A 20,916-nucleotide genomic window follows, 5' to 3' on the forward strand; every position below is an offset into this window, starting at 1 on the left:
AAAAAAAAAAAAAAATAATAATAATAATAATAATTAGCCAGGTGTGGTGGTACATGCCTGTAGTTCCAGCTACTCAGGAGGCTGAGAAGAGAGGATGAGTCACTTGAGCCCAGGAGGTGGAGGCTGCAGTGAGCCCTGATTGCACCACCACACTCCAGCTTGAGCAACAGAGCAAGACCCCATCTCAAAAAAAAAAAAAAAAATAGATAAATAGAGGTGATATACTGAGAGACCTGATATTTTGTATATGTCATGACTTTTACACTGTCCCACTGTGTCCTGACTAGATCCAGGACCCCCTATTGACTTTGCTGACCCCTCAGGTCCCCTCCATCAGGTTTTCCCTGTGCAGTCCCATGGGCCTCTCACCTCACCACACCTTGCCTGTTTGCTCTGCAGGCCCCAGCACCTTCGCAGAAGCTGTGGCTTACATCCAGGCCCAGTACGAGAGCAAGAACAAGTCAGCCCACAAGGAGATCTACACCCACGTTACCTGCGCCACGGACACCAACAACATCCAGTTTGTCTTTGACGCCGTGACGGACGTCATCATCGCCAAAAACCTGCGGGGCTGTGGACTCTACTGAGCCTGGGCACCCTGCCCGGCACCCTTGCCCTGCCTGGCCTGCTGCCCCCCTCCCCTGGAACCAGGCTCCACCACTCTCAGACCACTCTTTGCACTTGAGGAAGAAGACCCCAGAGGCTGGCACCAAGGGAGGGAGGAGGGAGCATCCTCCACCTGCACCCCCCAAAAGAACTCGTGGTAACGCATGGGCGGGGCGGGGCCGCTGAGTGCATGCTGCAAGGCCAGGAGACTCCGCCGCTCAGAGCCTCTGCGTCATCTCTTGAGTGCTTTATCGGGAAGCTGTGGGGGCAGGGCAGGGCCGCCGTGTGGCCCAGATGGGCACACCCTGCACCTTATGTCTCACTGGAAGCCTTAGTGTCCTCCTGTCATCTTGGATGGTGCAGTGGCGCAGACAGCCCTGCAGCAGGATGCTGGCAGGGCGGGGTCATAGGAGCCATCCTTCCGCTGTGCCTGGGGTCTCTGGTGGAGGGCAGTTCCGTCAACAAAAGCCAGGGTGGGACCAGGCCAACTTGGTATGGGTGGGAGGACTCAGGCCTTGGCGATGGCCTCCGTCTCCCTCCCCTGGGTCTCAGCCCTTCCTTCTCTGGGTCATCCTCCTTTGTCTTTGCTCTCCCAGAGAACCCCCATCCCTGACTCCTCCGAGTTCTGGAAATGCTTCTTGAGACTGACTTATGGCTCAGATAGATGGTCAGGGGGAGGGGAAGAGGGAGAGGTGGGAGGCACGGGGGAGGTAGGTGGAGGCTCCTGTGTCGCCTGGGCTGGGGCCTCCTGCCCAGTCCTTGCAGGCCCAAGGGTGACCCATTTCCTTTTTCCAGTCACCAGGAGCTCGGGTGGTCACTCTGAGGTGTGAACAGATACGTTTTTTCTTTAGTCCACACTGAATTCAACTCAAACCAGCAAAGGCCTTCGGGCTGGGGATTCTGTAGTTGCAGAGGTCTGGGTGGGGCGGGCAGTGGGGTACTGTGTGCAGCCAGTGCCCCGCCTCACTGTCTTGATGAAGAAATCAGGGAGTTTGTCCGCAGCCGTTGGTGTCTTCTCAGCCCCTCGGGACAGAGGACAGCAGGGGATGGAGCTGACACCCTGGAGAATTTGGGCCCAGGCCAGCACAAACGCACTCCCCTGTCCCCCACTCTAAAGGGAGAGTCCTAGGACCCCTTAGAGGAGGCTTCACTGCCCAGATCCCTGAGCAGAAGAGGGCGGGGTAGCTTCTCCTGGGGACGCAGGTCTGGCTGGCCTTAGGCAACCAACACACCTCTCCCACTCCAAGATGCCTCCAGGTGGCTGAGGCCACCGCCCACACCCAGGCCAGTCGTGTGCTTGTACAGCAGGCTGTGACTGGGGACCTAGATGTGCCATGGAGGGATGAGGGTACCCCCTGACAGGCCTCTGCCTCCCTCCTCAAGCCCTCTGTTCTCCCTGCCCTGACTCTGGACACTGCTTAGTCCCCGGCCAGGCAGGGCCCCTGGGTTTCCACTTGCAGCCCCCAGACTGCCCCAGAGCCAGGAAGCGCCAGTGCCAACAGCTCTGGACTTGTTGGACCCACAGGCACAGAGCGCTCTCAGTGGGGCCCAGGAGACCCAGGGACCTTCCCTAGTGCCAAATGCCTGCAGGGACCAGTGCCTGGGAAGCCTCTGGCAGCCAGGCTGCAGGAGTCCCCCATCAGCCCAAGTCCATTCTGCTGTGTGCACCTCAGTCATGTTTTGGACCTTGCACCAGGTGCTGGGGCGTGGCAGAGGACAGGCCCTGGGAACCCAGTGTCCTACCATGGACATTGGGCAGCTAAGCCATCCTGCCCAATGTGGAAGACATGGCAATTATTTCTCAGCAGCACCACCCTGGGTGAGGCCAGCTGTGCCCCTAACTCTGCTCCAAACTGTAACCCCAGGCTCAGAAGCAGCCGGCAAAAGGGGGATGCTGGCCACGCTCCACCTCTAAGGCCATCACCCTGGAGGTGGAAGTCACTGGGCTGAAGGGCTCTCCATATCCCCCAGCAACCTCCCTCAGACCACAGTGGCCAGAGCACCAGGCTGGGTTCAGGCTCCTGATCCAGGCCTTCCCTGTCTACAGAACTGGGGCTGGAGGAGTGGGTGCTCAGGCCTTCCCGCCGTCTGTCCCTGGCCTGCCTTTCTCTTCCCTTGGATGCTCCAGCCTCCTCAGTTTCTTGCACTGCTCTCAATCCTCCCACCCTGGGCTGGGGGGTCCTTGGCCCTCAGGGGTATCCAGGGAGAAACTATCTCCCTGTGCGTGACGCCTGTCATCCATGTCGTAACCGGTGGCTCCACCTTGTGGGTGGCGACTGAGGGTGACAGATAAGATTTGGCTCCGTCGTGGATGTGGATGTGGGAAGAATGTTGTGAGTGACCAGACATGGGTGCGTTTCTAATCCACAGTGGTCCTGTGTGTGCCCTGAGGGGCCATGCTAACCTCTCCGATGGCTCGGATTTAGCAGGCCAAGCAGAAACTGATTTCTACAAAGAACGTCTTTGCCAAACTCATGAAAATTATGCCTGCCACTTTCATGCCTATGGGCCAGTTTTGTGACCTGCGCCACTGGCCATCATAAGAACCAGGTCTTGGCCTTCCCTCTGAGCACCAATAGAGGCCCCCAAGGCTCTCTGGCCTGAGGAGGGCATGGGGTCTGCCCAGCCCTAAGCAGAGAGCACAACCTGGGCCCCTGGCCAACAGCTTTGGCATTCTGGGTTCCATGGGGACCCTGGAGCTCAGGCAGAAGACCACCAAAGCTGCTGCCAGGACGCAGCTGTCTGCCAGGCCCTCCCCACAGCCCAGCTCCCTCTGGCAGGAACTGGAGGCATCCCTGCCCTCCATGGTCTGCACTGGTCTTCCCTGAGTGTTCTTAGGAGCAGAGGCAGCCCCAAGTTCCCACCTGCAAGCCCTGTAACAAAGCTGTCTACAAACCCCAACAGGGAAGACCCAGGGGTGGTCTCCCCCACGCCCTTCCCTGTGGCCAACATGAGTCCTGCAGTGGGGAGCTTAGCCCCTGCTCCCACTTGACACTCTACAGTTAGCACCCAGGGGTTGATTCTGGAAGTTCTTCCTTTTTCTAGCCCACATCCTTCCTGGTCACCCCCTTTATTTCTCAGTCTGACCTGGTGCACTCTTGGCAAGTAAGTTCCCTACAGTCCCAGGTGGATATTTATGAGCACTCCCACTGTTTCCTCCAAGTCAGCTAGTGGCCTGCCCTCCCCCTTTTCAAGAAGTCTGGGGCACAGAGCCTCCTCTGGCTGCCTCTTCTCTTCTCTGAGCCTCTGGGAGCCTTCAGGCACAATCTGGCAGTTCTTAGGAACCAAGACCTGAGGCTCCAGCTCCCTGGCCACCAGAGATTCAGTGTGCAGTGCTGAAGGCAGTCACCCTCAGGCAGTTCCTGCTGTCAGGCTGCAAGCCTAGAGTGCAGGATCCCAGCAGCCCAGGGAACAGGACCCGGGCGTGAGCTGCTGCCGTGGGGTCTGTGGTAGGGCTCCCCATCTCCCACCCCTCAGCAAGAAGAGTCCTGACCGCCCCCCCCCCGCCCAGAGAGGAGCTGGAGCCTCCAGACAGACCCCACTCCAGCCAGATGAAGGCCCCTGTCAAAGAAGGGGCAGGCTGGGAGGAAAGCAGAAAGAATGGCCCCCAATCCAAACTCCTGGACCCCCTCCTTGAGAGAGGGGCTCCCCCTGGAAGAGAAGTTCTCATCCCCAGGCCCGGTGCAGCAAGACCACCAGCAGAGACCCACCGGCCTTCCTGGCAGAGCCGGCAGCTCTGAGGCACCACTCCTCTACTCCCTTCCCTCCCCACTCCTCCCCTCTCTTCCCCTCCCCTCCACACCCCTCCTGTTACTCCCACAGCTCTGGGCAGCCAGGCCCTCCCCTCCTGCCTCCTGGTCTTCTCTACTTCGCTGGTTCTGACCCATCCCTTGGCTCTGCCAGCCATCCCTCACCCTACCCCTGCTGAGTACCTTCTGCCTCCCCACGCACCCCTCTTCCCCATCTAGGCCAGGTGGGCTCAGGCGTCCCACGCCCTCCTTAGAAAAGCCGTCTCTCTCAAGTGCAGTGATCCCACCTCCCAACCCCGTCGCTGCCGCCCACCCCATATTAACTGTAATTTTGTAAGAAGAGTGACTTGTTGGTTTAATAAATCTCTAGTTATTGTAATAATTTATTGGCTGCCATAATGTATTTATTAGTCGCCTACTGTTAATAAAAAGTGCCCGCTTTCCTAGCATGAGTGTGATGTGTTGTCAGGGCCCAGGGAGCTCCTGCCAGGTGCACTTGCATGTGTGTCCTCGGGCCCTGCCCCATCCTGGTCCCAGGACTGTGGGCAGCCTGGCAGAGTGGGCACACTCCTGCTGGGGACAGAGAATCAGGGCGACTGGGTGCCCTGCCCTCCTGTCAGGATCACCATCTGGTAGGAGGCTGCTCCGTTCTGCGCCGAGCCACCTTCCTGTCCTGGAGAGCTTGGTGCCCACCTGGACACTTCTGTGGGTGACGCAGCAGTGGCCATGGTTGTGCTGGCACCGCTTCCTGCTGCTCCTGGGCCTCCACTGCAGCCCGGGGCAGGTGGAGGTCTCGGGGGTTGGCTGTCGGCCATCTGTGACCTTTGGCTTCTTTCTCTTTTCTCGAATGGTGGTATCTCTTCTTTGAATGTAGCCCGGCGTCTGCTTCCTCCGGGGAGCTTGTGAGGATGAACTGTGCTCTCAGCTCCTTGGCAATGGGCTCCAGGCAGCGTGCCAAGGGAGGGCAGTCAGGCCTGGGGGGCTGGCAGGGGTCTCAGTGCCGGCGCCTCCCCTGCCCTGCAGGATCTCCCCTCCTCACTGCCCTCCCCAAGTCTCCAGGATCAGCCGCTTTTGGGGGCTCCCTCCAAGGCCCTCTCCCCATAAAAACAGACTTGGTTATGCCTGTCCTCTGCTCCCCAAGTCCTCCCCTGCGCTGCCACTCCTGGGACCACAGACTATGCGTCATCTTTCTCCAGCTGGACTCGGAGCTCTCAGAGAGCAGGAGCCTAACGTGGCCATTCTTATATCCTCAGGGCAGCCCAGCAGAGAGCCCTGCACATAGATACCAGGCAGTACTGACTGGAAGAGTGAGTGCGTGTGAGTCATGCTGTGTGGCCCTGAGGCGTAGGGCTGTGACGGGGGCTCAGCCTTAACCAGTGGAACTGTGGAGCCTGAATGAGCCAGCTTTGATTTCTCCTCCACACCTAAGCTCAGTGGCCAAGGGGGCACAGTCCCCACTCCCAGCTCAGGTCACTCTGGTGGCTGCTCCTGGCAGTGCCTGGGCAGGTGTGCAATGGAGGAGGGAGCTTGGCTCTGGCTGTGGGTTTCCAGCGATTTGTTACGCAGCTGCAGGCCAAGGTGGCTCTGTGGAGTGGGGAGCGTGTTCCTGTGGAATCCTTGGGGTCTCAGAACCTCACCACTCTGGCCTCATATGCGGCGCAATGAACTTGAGTGTGGACAGCCCGAGGCCCTGGACACAGGTTCACTGGGCCTCCCAGAAGCCTCCGGTTGCCCTTTTCTGAACAGACCCCAATGAGGTGGGTCAGGGCGAGCGAGATCTGCTTCTTCCCGGTGAGATCACACAGATGACAGGAAAATGCTCCTGGGGACTGAGAATGAAATTGACTGATTAAGGATGGGAGAGTGATGAGATCATGTGAGTTTACTGAGTCTGTTCAGCAGAATGAAAGGCCAGTGCCATGTACTACAGCTCCTGGGGCTGGGGAATAAAGCCATGCCAGCTGTCCAGGTGCCCCTGAGAGGCAGCTGAGAACTCTGCCCCTCCACCTACCAACTTCAGCCAATAAGAACCAGGGGCTGGGGCTGGCCGCCTTTACGGGTCATGGTAGAATGATGCAGGCATTGGGGAGATACCGAAGGGAGGACTGGCTGTGAGATGTGCGGAGCCCGCCATGCTGCCGTTAGTATCGATTCCTCGAAAGCCCCACAGCCTGCTGATACGGACTGGAGAGACCCATTGCATAAGTTCTGGATCTGGCCCAGCTGTGTCACCACGGTGTCCCCTCAGGCCAGATGAGGTTAAGTGACATGAGGCAGGGAGAGCGCTGGCACAGCATGGTCCTCGGTGACTGGTGTGGTCACTTCATCTTCGTCACCCTCCTTCTGCTCAGAGGGGGACGGTGCGGCAGCGGAACCAGCAATTCCTCAGCACCCACGGTGTGCTCATCCCTGGGGGAGATACCTCCCCGTAGATGCCCAGTGGCGTCTACGCCAGCTCTCTTCTTTTTCCTGTTACTTGTGTCACTCTTCTTATTTCAGAGGTAGAGTTTAGCCTGGGTCACCTCTGAGCTTTAGATCCAGGGAGCTGGGTTTACAGTGGGCAAGTTCCCAGGACTAGGACAGGGTTCTTGGGGAAAATAAGGGGAGCTGTCCCTTCCTCCCCCTCCCTGTGCAGGAATGGATTCATTCACAGAGACTAAGATGCCCTGTGTACTGCTGAGAAACAGACTACCCAAGTGAATGTGCTCAGGGTCCCAAAGCAGAGTTTTTGCCCAGGGCAGAAGGCTGGCCCCTCGGTTTGGCTTCTTTGGGGTGCCCATCATGTTCATCCATTTGCTAAACAGGCTCCTGTGTGCAGGGCAGCCCTCCACATCTGCCTTGCTTAGAACACCATGCAGTGTCAGATGCGGCTGAGTAGGACCCAGCCAGAGGAGGTGTGGCCAGTCCCCCAGGCACTCCTGGAGGTAGCCCTGCCAGGAACCTCTCCCCTGAGTGGTGGCCCCCAGGAGGCTGGCAGGATGTGGCATGCCTTCCCCTGAGGCCATGGGAAGGGCCTGGAGTCTCTCACCACTCCCAGAGGACATCCCCCGTCCCAGGATGGGCCCAGGAGGAGAGGTCTAGGCAGGAAGGGCCAAAGCCCAGCTCTCCGGCTCCAGTCCAGACTCCACCACCCCCAACACACACACACAGAGGCACACACACAGGCGCACACACACAGGCACATGGATGCACAGGCATGCACACACAGGTGCACACACATAGGCACACATAACAGGTACACGCACACACACACAGGCACACAGGCGCATGCACACACACGGCCACACACACGTGTGCTGGGAGACCTTCGCATAGCTGGGAACTCTGCAGTGGGGAGAACCTGGGTCACCCTGTCCTCAGCCTCCCCAGAGAGCCATGGCTGGTGCCCAGTCCAGTCTCTGCCTCTGGCCCCAACATGACAGGTTATCTGGAAGCAGGGAATGAGATGTGCTGTGAGGTGTGACTGATTCAGGTTCCATCTGGCAGCCTCTCGGAGGAGCTGCCGAGTAGCCCAGTCCCTCTCTGTCAAGCCTAATTCTCTCCTTCTCTTTCCCTGTCTCTGTGTCTCCCTCCCGCTGTCTGTCCTCTCTCCTCCCTTCCTGCGGCCGCAGAACCGCATGCACGAGTCTCTCATGCTCTTCGACTCCATCTGTAACAACAAGTTCTTCATCGATACCTCCATCATTCTCTTCCTCAACAAGAAAGATCTATTTGGCGAGAAGATCAAGAAGTCGCCTTTGACCATCTGCTTTCCTGAATACACAGGTGGGTGCCAGGCAGTCCTGTGCAGGGGGAAGCCCGACCCTGACAGGGACCCATGGCTCAGAGAAAAGGCTGCTCGGCCAGCGCTGCTGGGGCTAGCTGGTGAGCAGGACCCATTGCAGGAGTCTGGTGGGGCGCAAAAGTAAAACAGCACTGTGCCACCAGGTTTGGGCTTCCCAGGACACAGTCCTTGGCGTAGTGAGAATGGCCCCTCCTAAGATATATGTGGTAGGACCCAGTCACTCAGGAGTGACATGGTGGGGAGCAGGGGGCAGGACAGGATCACAGGCTTCCCCCTTCCTTCTGGTCACCCTCTAGGAGAGATCTCAGGATAGCCTCCTGTAATCTCAGCAGTGGCCTCCCCTCACCCCTGCCCAGGGCCACACAGCACCTTTGCATGAAACCAAAAGGTGGACACGTGGCTTGTGAGCAGGGCGTGGGCTGCCTCTTGGCCCCACCTGCTTTCTCTGCTCCCTGTTTTGGTGCCTGGAACATACTTCATCTCTGTGCGGCCGCCCAGCCAGACGACTCCACCCGTCCCACATCATGCCTGCCTTCCCTCCCCAACCCCAGCCCCATCGCACTTCCTCTCTCCCCTTCTTCCTCCGCCCCTGGTCTTTGCCCCAAATCCAACCACTCCAGCTATCTGCAAGCCTCCTCCATCCTTGCCTGTTTCTTCTGACTTCTCTGGGGCTTTCTTCTTGCTCTCAGGGGAATGTATCACAGACCTCCCCACCCCCTAAATGAAGCTCTTTCCAAATGGATGGATGAGGGAGGGTGGCTTCTATGGGATGGGCCAGCTCTGGGCTGCTGCTAATGCCTAAAAGCAGCATTGAGGGGATGCCAGAGCCCAGCCCTGGTCCCTATAGGGGCTGGGAAGCTTCCAGGGGTCCCTGGGGTAGGAGTCGCCTTTGCAGGTTGCAGAGTGCAGAGGGCCAGCACCCTGCCATGGAGCAGGAGGTGTCCTGTCATCCGCCAGGTCAGGGCACAGGTTGGCTCGGCCAAGAACCCGTATTCTGACAGCCCTGGAGTAAGACTTTGGGCTCAGCCACAGGGCACCCACATCCAGCATAGGTCAATGCCGGTCTCCCCACCCTTCCCCACAGCTGGGAGCAGTGTGTAAAGAAGGGCTGTCAGCTGGTTCTGAGCACAAACCGTGTCCTCACTGACAGTCCATGCTGATGTGAATTTGCAAGGTGGTTCTTGCTCTTCCCAAGGTGCAGAGTGGGAGGTGGGGCCAGGAACTGTGCGCTGCACTCAAGGCTCTCAAAGAAAGAAAGACCCAATAGGGCAGGCAGCCCAGGTAGCCTCTGCAGCCAGACCACCTGCAGCTCAGCAAGTTGCTCAGTCACCTGCGCCTCATTCTAATCTGGTGAACACAATGGATAATCATGCCCAGCCCAAGGGTGACTGGAGGGACAGCTGCTTGGTGCCAGGTTTACAGAAGTGCTGGCTGTGGCTGCCGTTGGTATTATTCAGAGGATGGAAACTAGGGGAGGGGGAACTGGCCACAGAGAATGTGCCCTCTGCAGGATGGAGGGCAGGAGACACAAGACAAGCCCCGAAAGGCCAGCCCCAGGTGGCCCTTGGGCAGAGTCAGGCTGTAGCCCACTCTAGGCAGCCACTGCTGACCTCTCCTGGCCACAACAATGGAGTCCAGCAGGCCCCCTCCGGCCAGGGCTACCCTCAGAGACAGGCCCAACCCTACGGCTCTTTCTTGTCCAGTGTCCCACTGGGGCCCAACTTGGGAGTGGCCATTCTCGCTGCTGTGGAGTGCAAGCACTAGATGCCCCAGCAAAGGGCAGTCGGAACCTGGGAAACATGAGTTCTCCAGGGCCTTCAGAGAGATCCAGTTTGAATTCAGATATCATGGATGACAGATGGTCACCAGTGCAGTGGCCCCATGGAGCGCAAGCCTGTGAGGGCACAAAACAAGCAACAGGGGTGGGATGAGAGGTGACGTGTGGGCCAGCGTGGCCGGGTGGCAGCAGGGCTGTGTGAGTACGCTGGGCTCGGCAGACACAGGGAAGGCACGAGGCACTCCTCCCACCTGGACAGCTGTATGTGGCCACCTTCCACCCTGGGCTGTGCCCAGTTCGGCTCTCTCCAGACAGGAAGCTCCTGGGCAGGGTCCACACGGGCTGCTTTGTCCAATCCTTAACAGCTGTGCTGGGCTTGGCATCTCTGCACCAGCGAATCAAGGATGAGGCTTGGCCCTGTGAGTCCAGGCACTCCTACTGGGCTGCCCAGAGCTGGTCTCTGCTGTGACAACCCAAGGATGCCCCCACCCCCTGCCCCTTGCCCCTTGTACACCCAAGGAATTGGTGGGGACAGAGGGCCCCCAGTTGGCATCATACATGCTGATGTCCCCTTCAACTTCCCACCTTGGGGACATCGATGCCTCCATGTCCTGGCCACTCGCTCAACAACCGCGACTACTACTGATATGCTGCCAGCCCTGCCGAGTGGCCTCTTAAAGGAAACCAATGAGGAAGGAGCACAGGTCCCTCTGAGTGCCCACCGCCTTCCTGGGTAGGCCCCTCTCCAGACTTTGTTTTCCTGGTTTATTGTAATCAGCAGGATTGGTTTAAACCATGGGGCGGTGCCTCAATTTGCTCATCTAGGAAGCAAAAGGGATCATCTGTGGCCACTGCTCTCCCAGGCGGGCTCCCAGGTGGATCTGGTGTGAAAACCTAAGGGATCTTGCAAAGTCCAAAACCAGGCAAATGCTCGCCTGTGTATGGTTGGTGCAAAAGTAATTGCAGTTTTGCTATGAAAAGTAATGGCAAGGCCGAGCGTGGTGGCTCACGTCTGTAATCCCAGCACTTTGGGAGGCCAAGGCAGGTGGATCACCCGAGGTCAGGAGTTCGAGACCAACCTGGCCAACATGGTGAACCCTCGTCTCTACTAAAAATACAAATATTAGCTGGGCGTGCTGGCATGCACCTGTAATCCCAGCTACTCAGGAGGCTGAGGCAGGAGAATCACTTGAACCTGGGAGGCAGAGGTTGCAGTGAGCTGAGATAGTGCCATTGCATTCCACCCTGGGCAATAAGAGCAAAACTTCGCCTGAAAAAAAAAACTGTTATTTAATTTAAAATGCAACTAAGGCTTGGAACTGCCCAGCAGTTCCTACTGCTGCCTTCCTCTCATCCCACTTCCTGGGACACGCCACAACCCACTTCTTGTCTTCATGTCCCCAGCCCTGTCCACCCACAGTGCTCACCAGGGCCTCTCCCTGTTCTTCTGTGTCTTGTTACAGGCCCCAATACCTATGAAGATGCAGCCGCCTACATCCAAGCACAATTTGAAAGCAAAAACCGCTCACCCAACAAAGAAATATATTGTCACATGACTTGTGCCACAGACACGAATAATATCCAGGTGGTGTTCGACGCCGTCACCGACATCATCATTGCCAACAACCTCCGGGGCTGCGGCTTGTACTGACCTCTTGTCCTGTATAGCAACCTATTTGGTAATGATTCCAGCACCTACAGAACAGCTTGCGTGCGCGCGCACACACACACACACACACACACACACACCACTAACAAATGCAAGTTGGTAAATAAACTTTAAAGAGGCATAACAAAACCTTATATATATATATACAAATATATATTTAAAAATCTTTTTAGTTTGTACTAGAAAGAGCTGCAGACAGAACTGACCACCATCCCATAGCTCATGGAGGTTTTCCTGGGACGGCACGTGAGCATGCACGTGTGTTTGTGTACAGACACTCACACATGTCCAGATGGTAGCTTGGTTTGGGAGTCCCTCCTTTTGAGGCTAGCCCCGGGGTGTTCCTCTCTGAGCCCCATTTCTGAGAGCAGGGGAATGGCAGAACAGCCCTGGCCTTGGCCCAGCCAGCTCTCTGTGTTCCGCCCTCAGAACCTCTGCGCCCTCAGTTCCGTCCTGCTCTCGGCAAATTCCAGACCCTTTCAGAAATGGCCAGCGCCCTAAGCCTCTCCTTACTCTACACTCCTAACAACAGGACAATTTAAGGATGCTTCTCTTTCGGGTGGTGGTGGTTGTTAATTTCAGGAATTTAGAAGAATCATTGCTCCGACCAATCCACTGTCTCCTGAGTTTTCTTTATTCATGTTAAGATGGCAAGAATCAGAGAACAGGGAGACTTGGTGTGCTTTCTAAAAGCAGCTGACAGGAGGGGACCCACGTTCACCTGCAGAGTTGAAGCCAGCCCCGCTCCAAGGGGGCACATGGGAAGGCGGGGAGCGAGGGGAACAGGCATGGCCTGGGGAGGGCCGGACTTGTGGGCCTGACCCGAGTCAGGGTCCCAGGGGGGCCAGGCTTCCCCAGGCGCTGGGGATGGGCCTCATTGGGGTTCCAGACCCCTCGTGCTGCTGCCCCATCTCGCCCCACCCCAGCATTAGTCAAAATGTTCTAGGGTTTTTTGGTTGGTTGGTTGCTTTTTAAAATCAAAGAAAATGGTCAGACTGGACCCCTTATCTCTCTCTCTACAGACTGCTTCATGGACTCTTTGCTGTTGACGTTGATCTCCTGGTAGCATGACCTTTTGGCCTTTGTAAGACACACAGCCTTTCTGTATCAAGCCCCTGTCTAACCTACGACCCCAGAGTGACTGACGGCTGTGTATTTCTGTAGAACGCTGTAGAATCCGGTTTTAGTTGAGTCTTCACATTTAGAATTTGAAAGGAAAAAAAAGAACATTTCTCATGTGCTTTGTAGCTTAAAAAAAAAGGAAAACTCACCATTTCATCCATATTTCTTTCTTTTTCTTGCAAAACAAACATACCCGTCTGCACCCACGCCGGCCCCCGTCCCACCTCGCGGCGCAGCCCTGGCGCTCCTGCTGGGGGGCAGGGCTCATCTGCCGCCTGGGGTCCCGGTGCAGTGCACCGGTCCGAGGAGTGTGCTCAGGCCGGGCTTTCCAGAAGGCCACAGGCCCCTGCAAACCCTGCTGCCAGCCGGCCGCCCAGACACTACAGACACCACCTCGCGGCCCTAAGCCACTCCCGCCACATGCTTACTCCAGGTTTGTATAGAAAAAGCACAGCTCTCACTGGCCAGTAGCTGCCAAAAAGAACACCATCGTATATGGAAACCCAGCCCCATAGAAAACAATCTGCCCACCAACCCCCTTTATACAGATAGCCTTTGTGGGTTTTTTTGGTTTTTTTTTTTTTGTCCTGCTGAGTACTATGTATTACACCCCCCCAATCCAAGATCAGTTTTCCTAGTCTTTGGGAAACGGGTTGTGGTTTTCTTCCTTTGCCGTGTTGGATTTCCGGTCCCGGCTGACACCCGCCTTCGTGTGTGCGCCCCTCCCCACCTCTGCCTTTGTTTCGGTGCCCTGTGTCCGCTCTCTCATGTGGGGATGTTTGTGCTACAGACAAAAAGAACAAAAAAAAATTTTTAAATACCACAAGATGGAAAAAAAAAAACAAAAAAATTTAAAAAGATGGAATGTAGTGTTTACATTAAAGCCACCGTTTTCATGACCAATCCTATGTCATTTCTACTTTGACTGATATCCAAACCCCAAACCTCTTCACGGTTTCACTTTTAAGACTTAATCTTTGCTGAAGAAGACCAGTCACAGCCATTTCAAATAAAGAGGAGGCAAAAGACAAAACACACAAAAAATAAAAATAAAAAAAAACTTAAAAAAAAAAAGGAAAAAAGAAAAAAAGCCCACGGGTCTTTGTAAGCCTTTCTATTCCCAATCGGTGAGGCTTCTGTGATATCTTACACACTGCCAGTCTACTTCTCTGACTAATGGAAAATTCCTGTGTAGCTCAATAAAAGAGAATGTTTGTCTGTACTCCTGAGTCTCACCCTGTGCCTTCCAACAATGGTTATTTGGGGTGGGCTTCATTCTGGCAGGAGAGGGAAGGAGGGACTCGGCCACACACGCTGGCAGGCCGGCGGTTAGGAGTCCCACACAGGACCTTCCCATCCCCAGTGCTGTCACTGGGGCCCCAGCTCAGAGTACAGTTGACACGACCACTGCCCAGTGCCACCTGGGAATGAGGGCAGGGGAGCTGCCACTTTCACCTGCGACGTCCTCTCCTCCCGGCTCTTGGCCCCTCCTCACCCTCAGCAGGTTGCTTGCTTTTGAGAAATGAGGTGGAAGTGGGGATTAGGAAGGAAGAAATGCAAGGAGGGCAGGCGAAGCCCCTCTCCTATCATGCAGGATCCTCTTTCTTCTGTAGCCAGAGGTTCCCCCACAGTGGGAGGATGGGTGGTCCCAAGAATGAGGCCAATTGCCTGAGCCCATCTGCACCCAAGAGTTCCCAGCCACTCACATGCCCAGGACGAGCTTGGGCCCCGCCTGACCAGGAAGGCTGCCTTCAATTTGCTCCCTGACTGTACCTGGATGTCAGGAAGCCCCCTGCAGACCAAACATGCAGAGGGTAACCCAGCAGTGCGGTGGGGCGTGCGGAGTCTGATCCCTGTTCCTCCCCCAGACTGTAGGTCTCACCCATCTCCTACATTTATTGCTGTAATAATTAGCAAATGGGTTGCAACAAGGGCCTGGAGGCAACAGCAGCCCACTGAACTCCTTGCATCATATCCACGTGCCACTTACTGGCCAAGCGGCCAAGAGCATCATGTATCATGCCGTCTTCAGTGAGATGGGGGAGCTGCCAAAAGGTCAGTTACCTGGAATCCTCTCTGAATCCCAACAAATGGGAATTACAGGCTCAGAAAGGCCTCTCTCGGGCAAGTTCCAGCAGCCTTTTGAATCGAGGGAGTGGAGGCAGGGGATATGGTTTCAGAGACTATGGAAGAACAAGAGGCACTGTTGTTCTTCAACAGTGAATACCCAACTTCAACACGAATACCCAACCAATACAAGCACCACTTAAACCTCTTCTGCTTTTCCCCCGGTTCCCCAGACCCCAACTTGTTATCTGCAGAGAGGGGCACATGACCTACCCTCTCTATTGAGGGGAAGGTTTGCAATCCAGGCCCCAATCTGACTTTGTAACAAACCAAGATCCACATGGAAGCCTGAAGGAAACCATGACATTTTCCATATATGGCATATTTGAATTTCTCTAAAAACTGAGCCATATTCTCGAAGGGTTCTTTCCCAACTTTCAAATGAGTTTTGCGGATAAAACAAACAGAAGTTTATTTGCCTCATTTTCTTAGAAGGGAGGTCATAGCATTTTTTGGAAAGGATGCAGCAAAAGGCCAATTAAATTGGAACAAGGAGAGTGGGGCAGAACCTATCTGTTATATATATTTTAAAGATCCTTTTCCCCCCTAGCTTATCTGTGCACACAATTGGAAAAGCTAGTTCTAATTAGAACCAAATCAAATAGGAGATTTACTTCCAATGGCACCTAAAAACGTTCTAAAAGAAATTCTGAGAAAACTGCCTCTATTCAGGAGGTAAACAAAAGGTATCCATCATCGCCACCTGTGGAATCCCTCCAGGCCTTTGATCTCTGCCCTGAAACTCTACTGAGAAAGTCGAAGAGTCGCTGTGAACCTCTTCTGGCTCTGGGGGCTGCCAGATTCCTGAACCATTCTTTGCCCAGTTAGACCACCCAGTGAAGACGGGGCTCCAAAATGCACCTTTGTTGCCTAGCTGGCAGTTGCTTAGGGTAATAAGACAGGTGATTAAAAGAGTAATTCTCTAAAGGGGGGAAATGAACACAAATAAAACTACTGAGATTATAAAAAGCAGACCCAACACATTTTTTTTTTCTAAACCAGGACTAATAACTGACAGTGATGTTGGAATGCTAACATCCAGAGAATGATCCGAACAACATTCCGGCTGAGATCAGATCTGAAACCAGTTAAAATCCTTTAAAGGCTGAAACCGCCTGCTTCAGATGCCCTGCAAGATTTAAAAAAAAAAAAAAAAAAAAAAAAAAAAGTCCTTTCACTGCTACAGCCAATTCCATTCCCAGAGAATTAGTTCCTTTTGGTTTGATATTTGTGTGACTTTTGATGTTTGTGGATAAGGCGTTGCCACCTGGGGGAGAGGATCTTTGGTTAAAAAGACTCAACACCCAGAAATACCAGCTGTTTGTCCCAGCTAAAATCGGGTAATACGAGATTTGAAAGGATTTCAAGAGCTCTACGGTTAGAAGTCAGCTTAATTAAAAGCTGATATTCAGGATATATGTTTATCTTGGTAAGGCCTTCCTGCTTTTCTCTTTTGGGATCCTGTTTTGGTAATTTTTTTCTAGTTGACTGGAACCCCCCCTTTTAAAAATACAAAAAATGATGTGCTTGTTTCCTCTGTGCACTTCATTTCCTAAAAATCCTCCTCCCACTTACTTCCCCTCTTCCCTCCTCTTTTTTCTTGGCCATCTTGGGTACCACATGAAAAGATCTAGAGGGGACCACTAATGACTCAGAGCTCTTAAGGAAAACAGAAAAGGCACCACAGACTCCTCTTGGGGAGAAACCTGTTTTTCCCCACAGAACCAGAACCCCAAGAGTTGCAAGTAGACAGATTCCTCTCAAGTCAATTCTACCCTCTTGTATTTCGTGACTGGATCTCCTTGGTCCCAGAGACTGCTCTGTCCCGCACTGTGAGAGCCTGACCGTGTGTGTGCGATGGCTGCCAGAGGCGGCTCGCTGCAGTTGTTTACAGTAAGTGACTCTATCTAAAAGCTCCACAAGTGATTCTAACATGCAGCCAAGGTTGGAACCACGTCTAACCTAACAGATAAGCAGCAGCCCAGCAAGATGGAGGCTCCAGATGATGGAGGGCCTTCGAGGGCAGGCAGGCGGCCGCTGCTCCTCACCAGGGCTTGTTGGCAAGGCCGTGGTTTCCTTTTCCATGTGTGTCCTGCTCCAGCAGGACTGAAAGTCACCACAGACAGGGTCAAGTCGGCTGGCTACAGATAAAAGGGCACACTGTCTACTCAGCCCAAGTGGAAAATCAGGCCCAAGAGGCCACCTGGGCACCTGGATTCACATCAACACAAGGAAAATAGCCACATGGTCCACCATCCTCTATGGTACATAAAAGCCTCAACATTCAAAACACAACAAAAACTGAGGAGAACCCAGGAGGTCAACAAAACAGGGCCACTAAGAAAATGGAGAGGGCAACACAGCCTCATTCCAAAAGAGCCCACAGAGGCCAGGGGCAGCTCAACCACCATCCGCCAGAGCACCCGGACGCTCCTGCTGCTGCGCTTACAAACCTGGACCCACAGCCCGACCTGAGTGCTGCTTCTCCAGGGGCTGGGTGTGAGGACCATCTGTCTGACCCTGCAGTTAGCCAGGGCAGCAAAAGGGGTCCTGGGAGGGGAAGCCCCCAGCATAATTGCCACTGCCCTCAGCACCTGTCCCGGATGCCCCCAGGAAGTGGTGAAATCCTCAAGTATCCAGGTATAAAATGGAGGGTGGACTGAGGACTTCACTTCTTGGATCATTTTAAGCTACTTAATAAGCCCCTGCTCTAAACACTGTGGTTTGGCTGTTTCATAATGTGTCAAGACCCTCTAAAATTGATCCAAATAATTTTCTCTTCTCGCACATCAGAAACATGTGAATATGTGGAATTAGTGGCACCTATAATGGGTGCAATGTGTAAAGCATAACGTAATTCGAGGAGAGTAAAATAATCTTTTGCTACCCACTTACCTGAAAAAAAATGATATAAATACAAGGGGAAGAAAAATGCAGTTCTGCCTTCTCCACATACACTACTAGGAAAAATAAAAGTTCCCAATTCAGAAACATGGGAAAAACCCTCCAACCAAAATAGTATACACAAAATCCAAATCAAAATGGGGTTTAACACTGGCACCTCTGGAAAAAGATGCCTTAGCGTCCAGCCACACACATCAGTAGAGTTTGCTTTTTTTTATTATTACTGTTGCTTTACAATAAAAACAAATAGCTATGCTCTCAGCAAAACAAAATTTTTTTAAAAAAAATCACAGAAATTTACTAACAGCATTTCAAGGTAAGGCTTTTGAAAGATTTATTGAAATAAATTATCTTTGCCTAAAATTTACCTATCACGTTTTCAATTACTTTTCAACATTCTAAAACTTTCAGTTATGTAAAATACATTTAAACTTTGCCAATAATTGTAGATAATACTGGATTCTTCCCAAAAGGACTACCACAAAACAAAGCTTTCAAACAGTTTGGAAAAAACAAAAAACAAAAAAGTAATCCAGTGGGGCATAAAACTGAAGTCTGCAACCTTTGACTGCACGGTTCAAATCCTTAAAGTGAAACGTGAAGAATTTGAAGAGATTTGGGACCTGGGCCTGCTCCAAGGCATGTAGGTTCACACCTTACCTTCTCTGCTGAATTAAACCAGGAAGAACACAGCTAGGAAAACGCAGCGCTCCCAGGATGAAAGATACAAAAGTTCTCTTTTATTTCTTTAACAAAGCCCTTCGAGGTTTCCTCTCCCATCTTGCAAGGCCCACATCTTGTTCAAGGACCAAACCCACAGGCTTTAGCATTGCCTAATTTACTTGACCAGTGAATGAAAACCATAAACCAAAGCTTGCTGCTTAACCACTCCCGCAGGTCCAGAGGGGACAAGGAAATGCTGAGAGGGGAGGGAACCCATGGGGCACACTCATGAGATGCAGGAGCACCAGTGTTCGCGGAAATCAAGCCGGCTTTGGACTGGGGGCTCATTTCGAAAGTCAGTCCCAGATATAGTGGGACAGAAAGGGGTGATTTTGTCACACCCTACAGCCCTGGGCTTTCCCCTCCTCTGCTCCAGGTATTGAACCAAGAGTTATTTTTCCAAGATGCCCTGCTGGCTCAGGGGTGCCTGAGCCCGTGGGCCTGGCCTCTGGCACAGTCTACGTGCTTCCACAACAAGGACAGCAGTTTGATAACAGATGTTACCCCATGATGTGGGGGTGGCTCACACTGTTCGTCTCCCCGACACTCTTCCCACTGGATGTGGTGCTCAGGACACCTGCATTTGTGGGATGTACACATGAGGCAGGAATTGAAGTTGCCTACTGCAGGCAGGCGACTGCTCACTTCCTCCTGATCATCCCCTACCCCAAGCAGTCCAGTCAACACCAGAAGGGATCATGCCTAGAGTTAAAATTTGCAGTGTTTCTAAGGGGAAGAGAAATGTCACATAGAAAGTATTACAAAGAAGGATTAAATTTGTCAGCTGTCCAAACACTGTAAGACCACATGCTTTATACAGCGGCAATGCAGTCAAGCCCGCTTCTCCACACAGCAGGCAGAACTGGGACAGGCCTCCTCCAGTCAGCTGGGCACAGGGCGCAGGAGGCAGCTGAGGAAGGCAAGGGAGCGCTAGGAGGTCTGCTGCTTCTGGAGCCTCCGTTCCGCGGCGGCAGCCAGCATCCTTCGACGCAGGGTCGCCGGGTCAGAGGACGCACCTTCTGAGGGAAGGAAGCTCTCTGAGGCCGCATCATCTTCAGAACTTTTGTTCAAGAAACGTCTAGAAAAAAACAGAGGAGTTTTTTCTGTCTCATGGGAGAGATGGGGAGCTGTGGAACACAGCCAGAAGGCTGATTTCACATCTCCCCACGTCCAGGCCCTTTCATGAAGCTGTCACTCAGCACCACCTCATGACCAAGACATCCAGCCCCCAACAGATGGGCGCTAGTTCTCTCTGCACCAGGGAGGAACCCTTCAGTGCTGTTCCGTGCTGTCTCTCCATGCCCGTCCCCTCTACCCACAGACACAGCACAGAACCCCCACAATCAGAGTCTGCCGGGGCCCAAACCCACTCGATGAACACAGTACTGGCCCTGTCCTCAAGAGCTGGAACAAAACCCCCTCTATCTACAGGATACACCTGCCGCAGCTGCCACCAACCATGGGGGTGTGACGCACAGATGCGCCATGTGTGTTCATAACGCTCGGCTGAAAGAGTGGTCAAGAGGGAGGACACCTGGGAGGCAGACGCCAGGGCCAGGCCAGTGCTAACCTCTCCGGCCTCCATTTCTTCAGCTCTATGTCGGCCGAATGGGTTAACAGAGATCCCTCTTAGAGCTGTGAAAATGATTCATACAAAGGGCTTAGAATAGGTTGGCACACAAGTGCTCTCTTGCCAAGCGTGGCCAAAGGGGTCCACGGGAGATAACTGAGAGTACCAGCATCAGAGGTAGACCAGTAGGGGCCAGTGTTACCAGATGCTCTGGATTTTTCAAGACAGGCTTAAAATCTGAGTTTTAGGTTGGCATGTAATGGCTTTTCACTGTTGGCATCTGTTTAAAAAGAGAAGACGTGCACCTGACAATGGCCTTCAGCCACTGGTTTTTGACCTGGATTATGCCAAGTGGGGCTGGAGAAGCGACTCACTTGCGAGCTTGCTGGAGGAGCTCGTCCTTACGCTGCACCAGCATGCGCTGTCTCTCATCAGCAGACTTGGAGAAGCGGCTCCCACGAGCCTCAAAGTCTTCCACCTCACTGGGCTCCACTTCCATCTCGCCAAAGTCCAGCGTCTCCTCCAAGCGAGGACTGAGGTCCAGTGGCACACGCTCGGTCTGGACATGGGGCAGGAAGCAAGGAGGCAGCTGTGAGCACAGGCCTCCCTCCTAAGCAGGTTCCTCACCTACAGGGCACCCTAGACAAGGCAGTTCTAGATGCAAAGAGAAGGCTGCTGCCAAGCAGGGAGGCAGAAACTAGGAACCACAAGCTACAGGTAATGGAGTACCAGCTTCCCTGAGGGCAGGCCTGCTTCCTATGGCTTGAGTAGTACTAAGAACAGGACCTGACTCACAGAATGTTCAGTATCAGCGGGATAAGTAAATGATTTCCAGCATGAAAAACGTAAGCACCTTCAAGCTGCACTCTCAGAATATGCTACCAA

General features: G+C 53.8%; 2 protein-coding genes across 3 annotated transcripts in view; one reads left to right on the forward strand and one right to left on the reverse strand.

The window, feature by feature from the left end:
- The window catches only part of GNAO1 (G protein subunit alpha o1), a 76,558-nt gene extending 71,757 nt beyond the window's left edge, over positions 1–4,801 (forward strand). The window contains exon 6 of the mRNA XM_017878770.1: positions 400–4,801. Within this exon, the coding sequence (XP_017734259.1) occupies positions 400–587 (188 nt within the window). The 3' untranslated portion in view covers positions 588–4,801. The remainder of the gene's footprint in view (positions 1–399) is intronic.
- A 13,135-nt stretch (positions 4,802–17,936) lies between these two features.
- The window catches only part of AMFR (autocrine motility factor receptor), a 62,682-nt gene continuing 59,702 nt past the window's right edge, over positions 17,937–20,916 (reverse strand). For both annotated transcript variants that reach the window (XM_017878771.1, XM_017878772.1), the window contains exons 13-14: positions 20,406–20,590; positions 17,937–19,539 (exon numbers count right to left, since the gene is read on the reverse strand). In XM_017878771.1, the coding sequence (XP_017734260.1) occupies positions 19,392–19,539; positions 20,406–20,590 (333 nt within the window). In that variant the 3' untranslated portion in view covers positions 17,937–19,391. The remainder of the gene's footprint in view (positions 19,540–20,405; positions 20,591–20,916) is intronic.

This window comes from Rhinopithecus bieti, unplaced genomic scaffold, assembly GCF_001698545.2.
Source record: "Rhinopithecus bieti isolate Rb0 unplaced genomic scaffold, ASM169854v2 scaffold_11161, whole genome shotgun sequence".
NCBI lineage: Eukaryota > Metazoa > Chordata > Mammalia > Primates > Cercopithecidae > Rhinopithecus > Rhinopithecus bieti.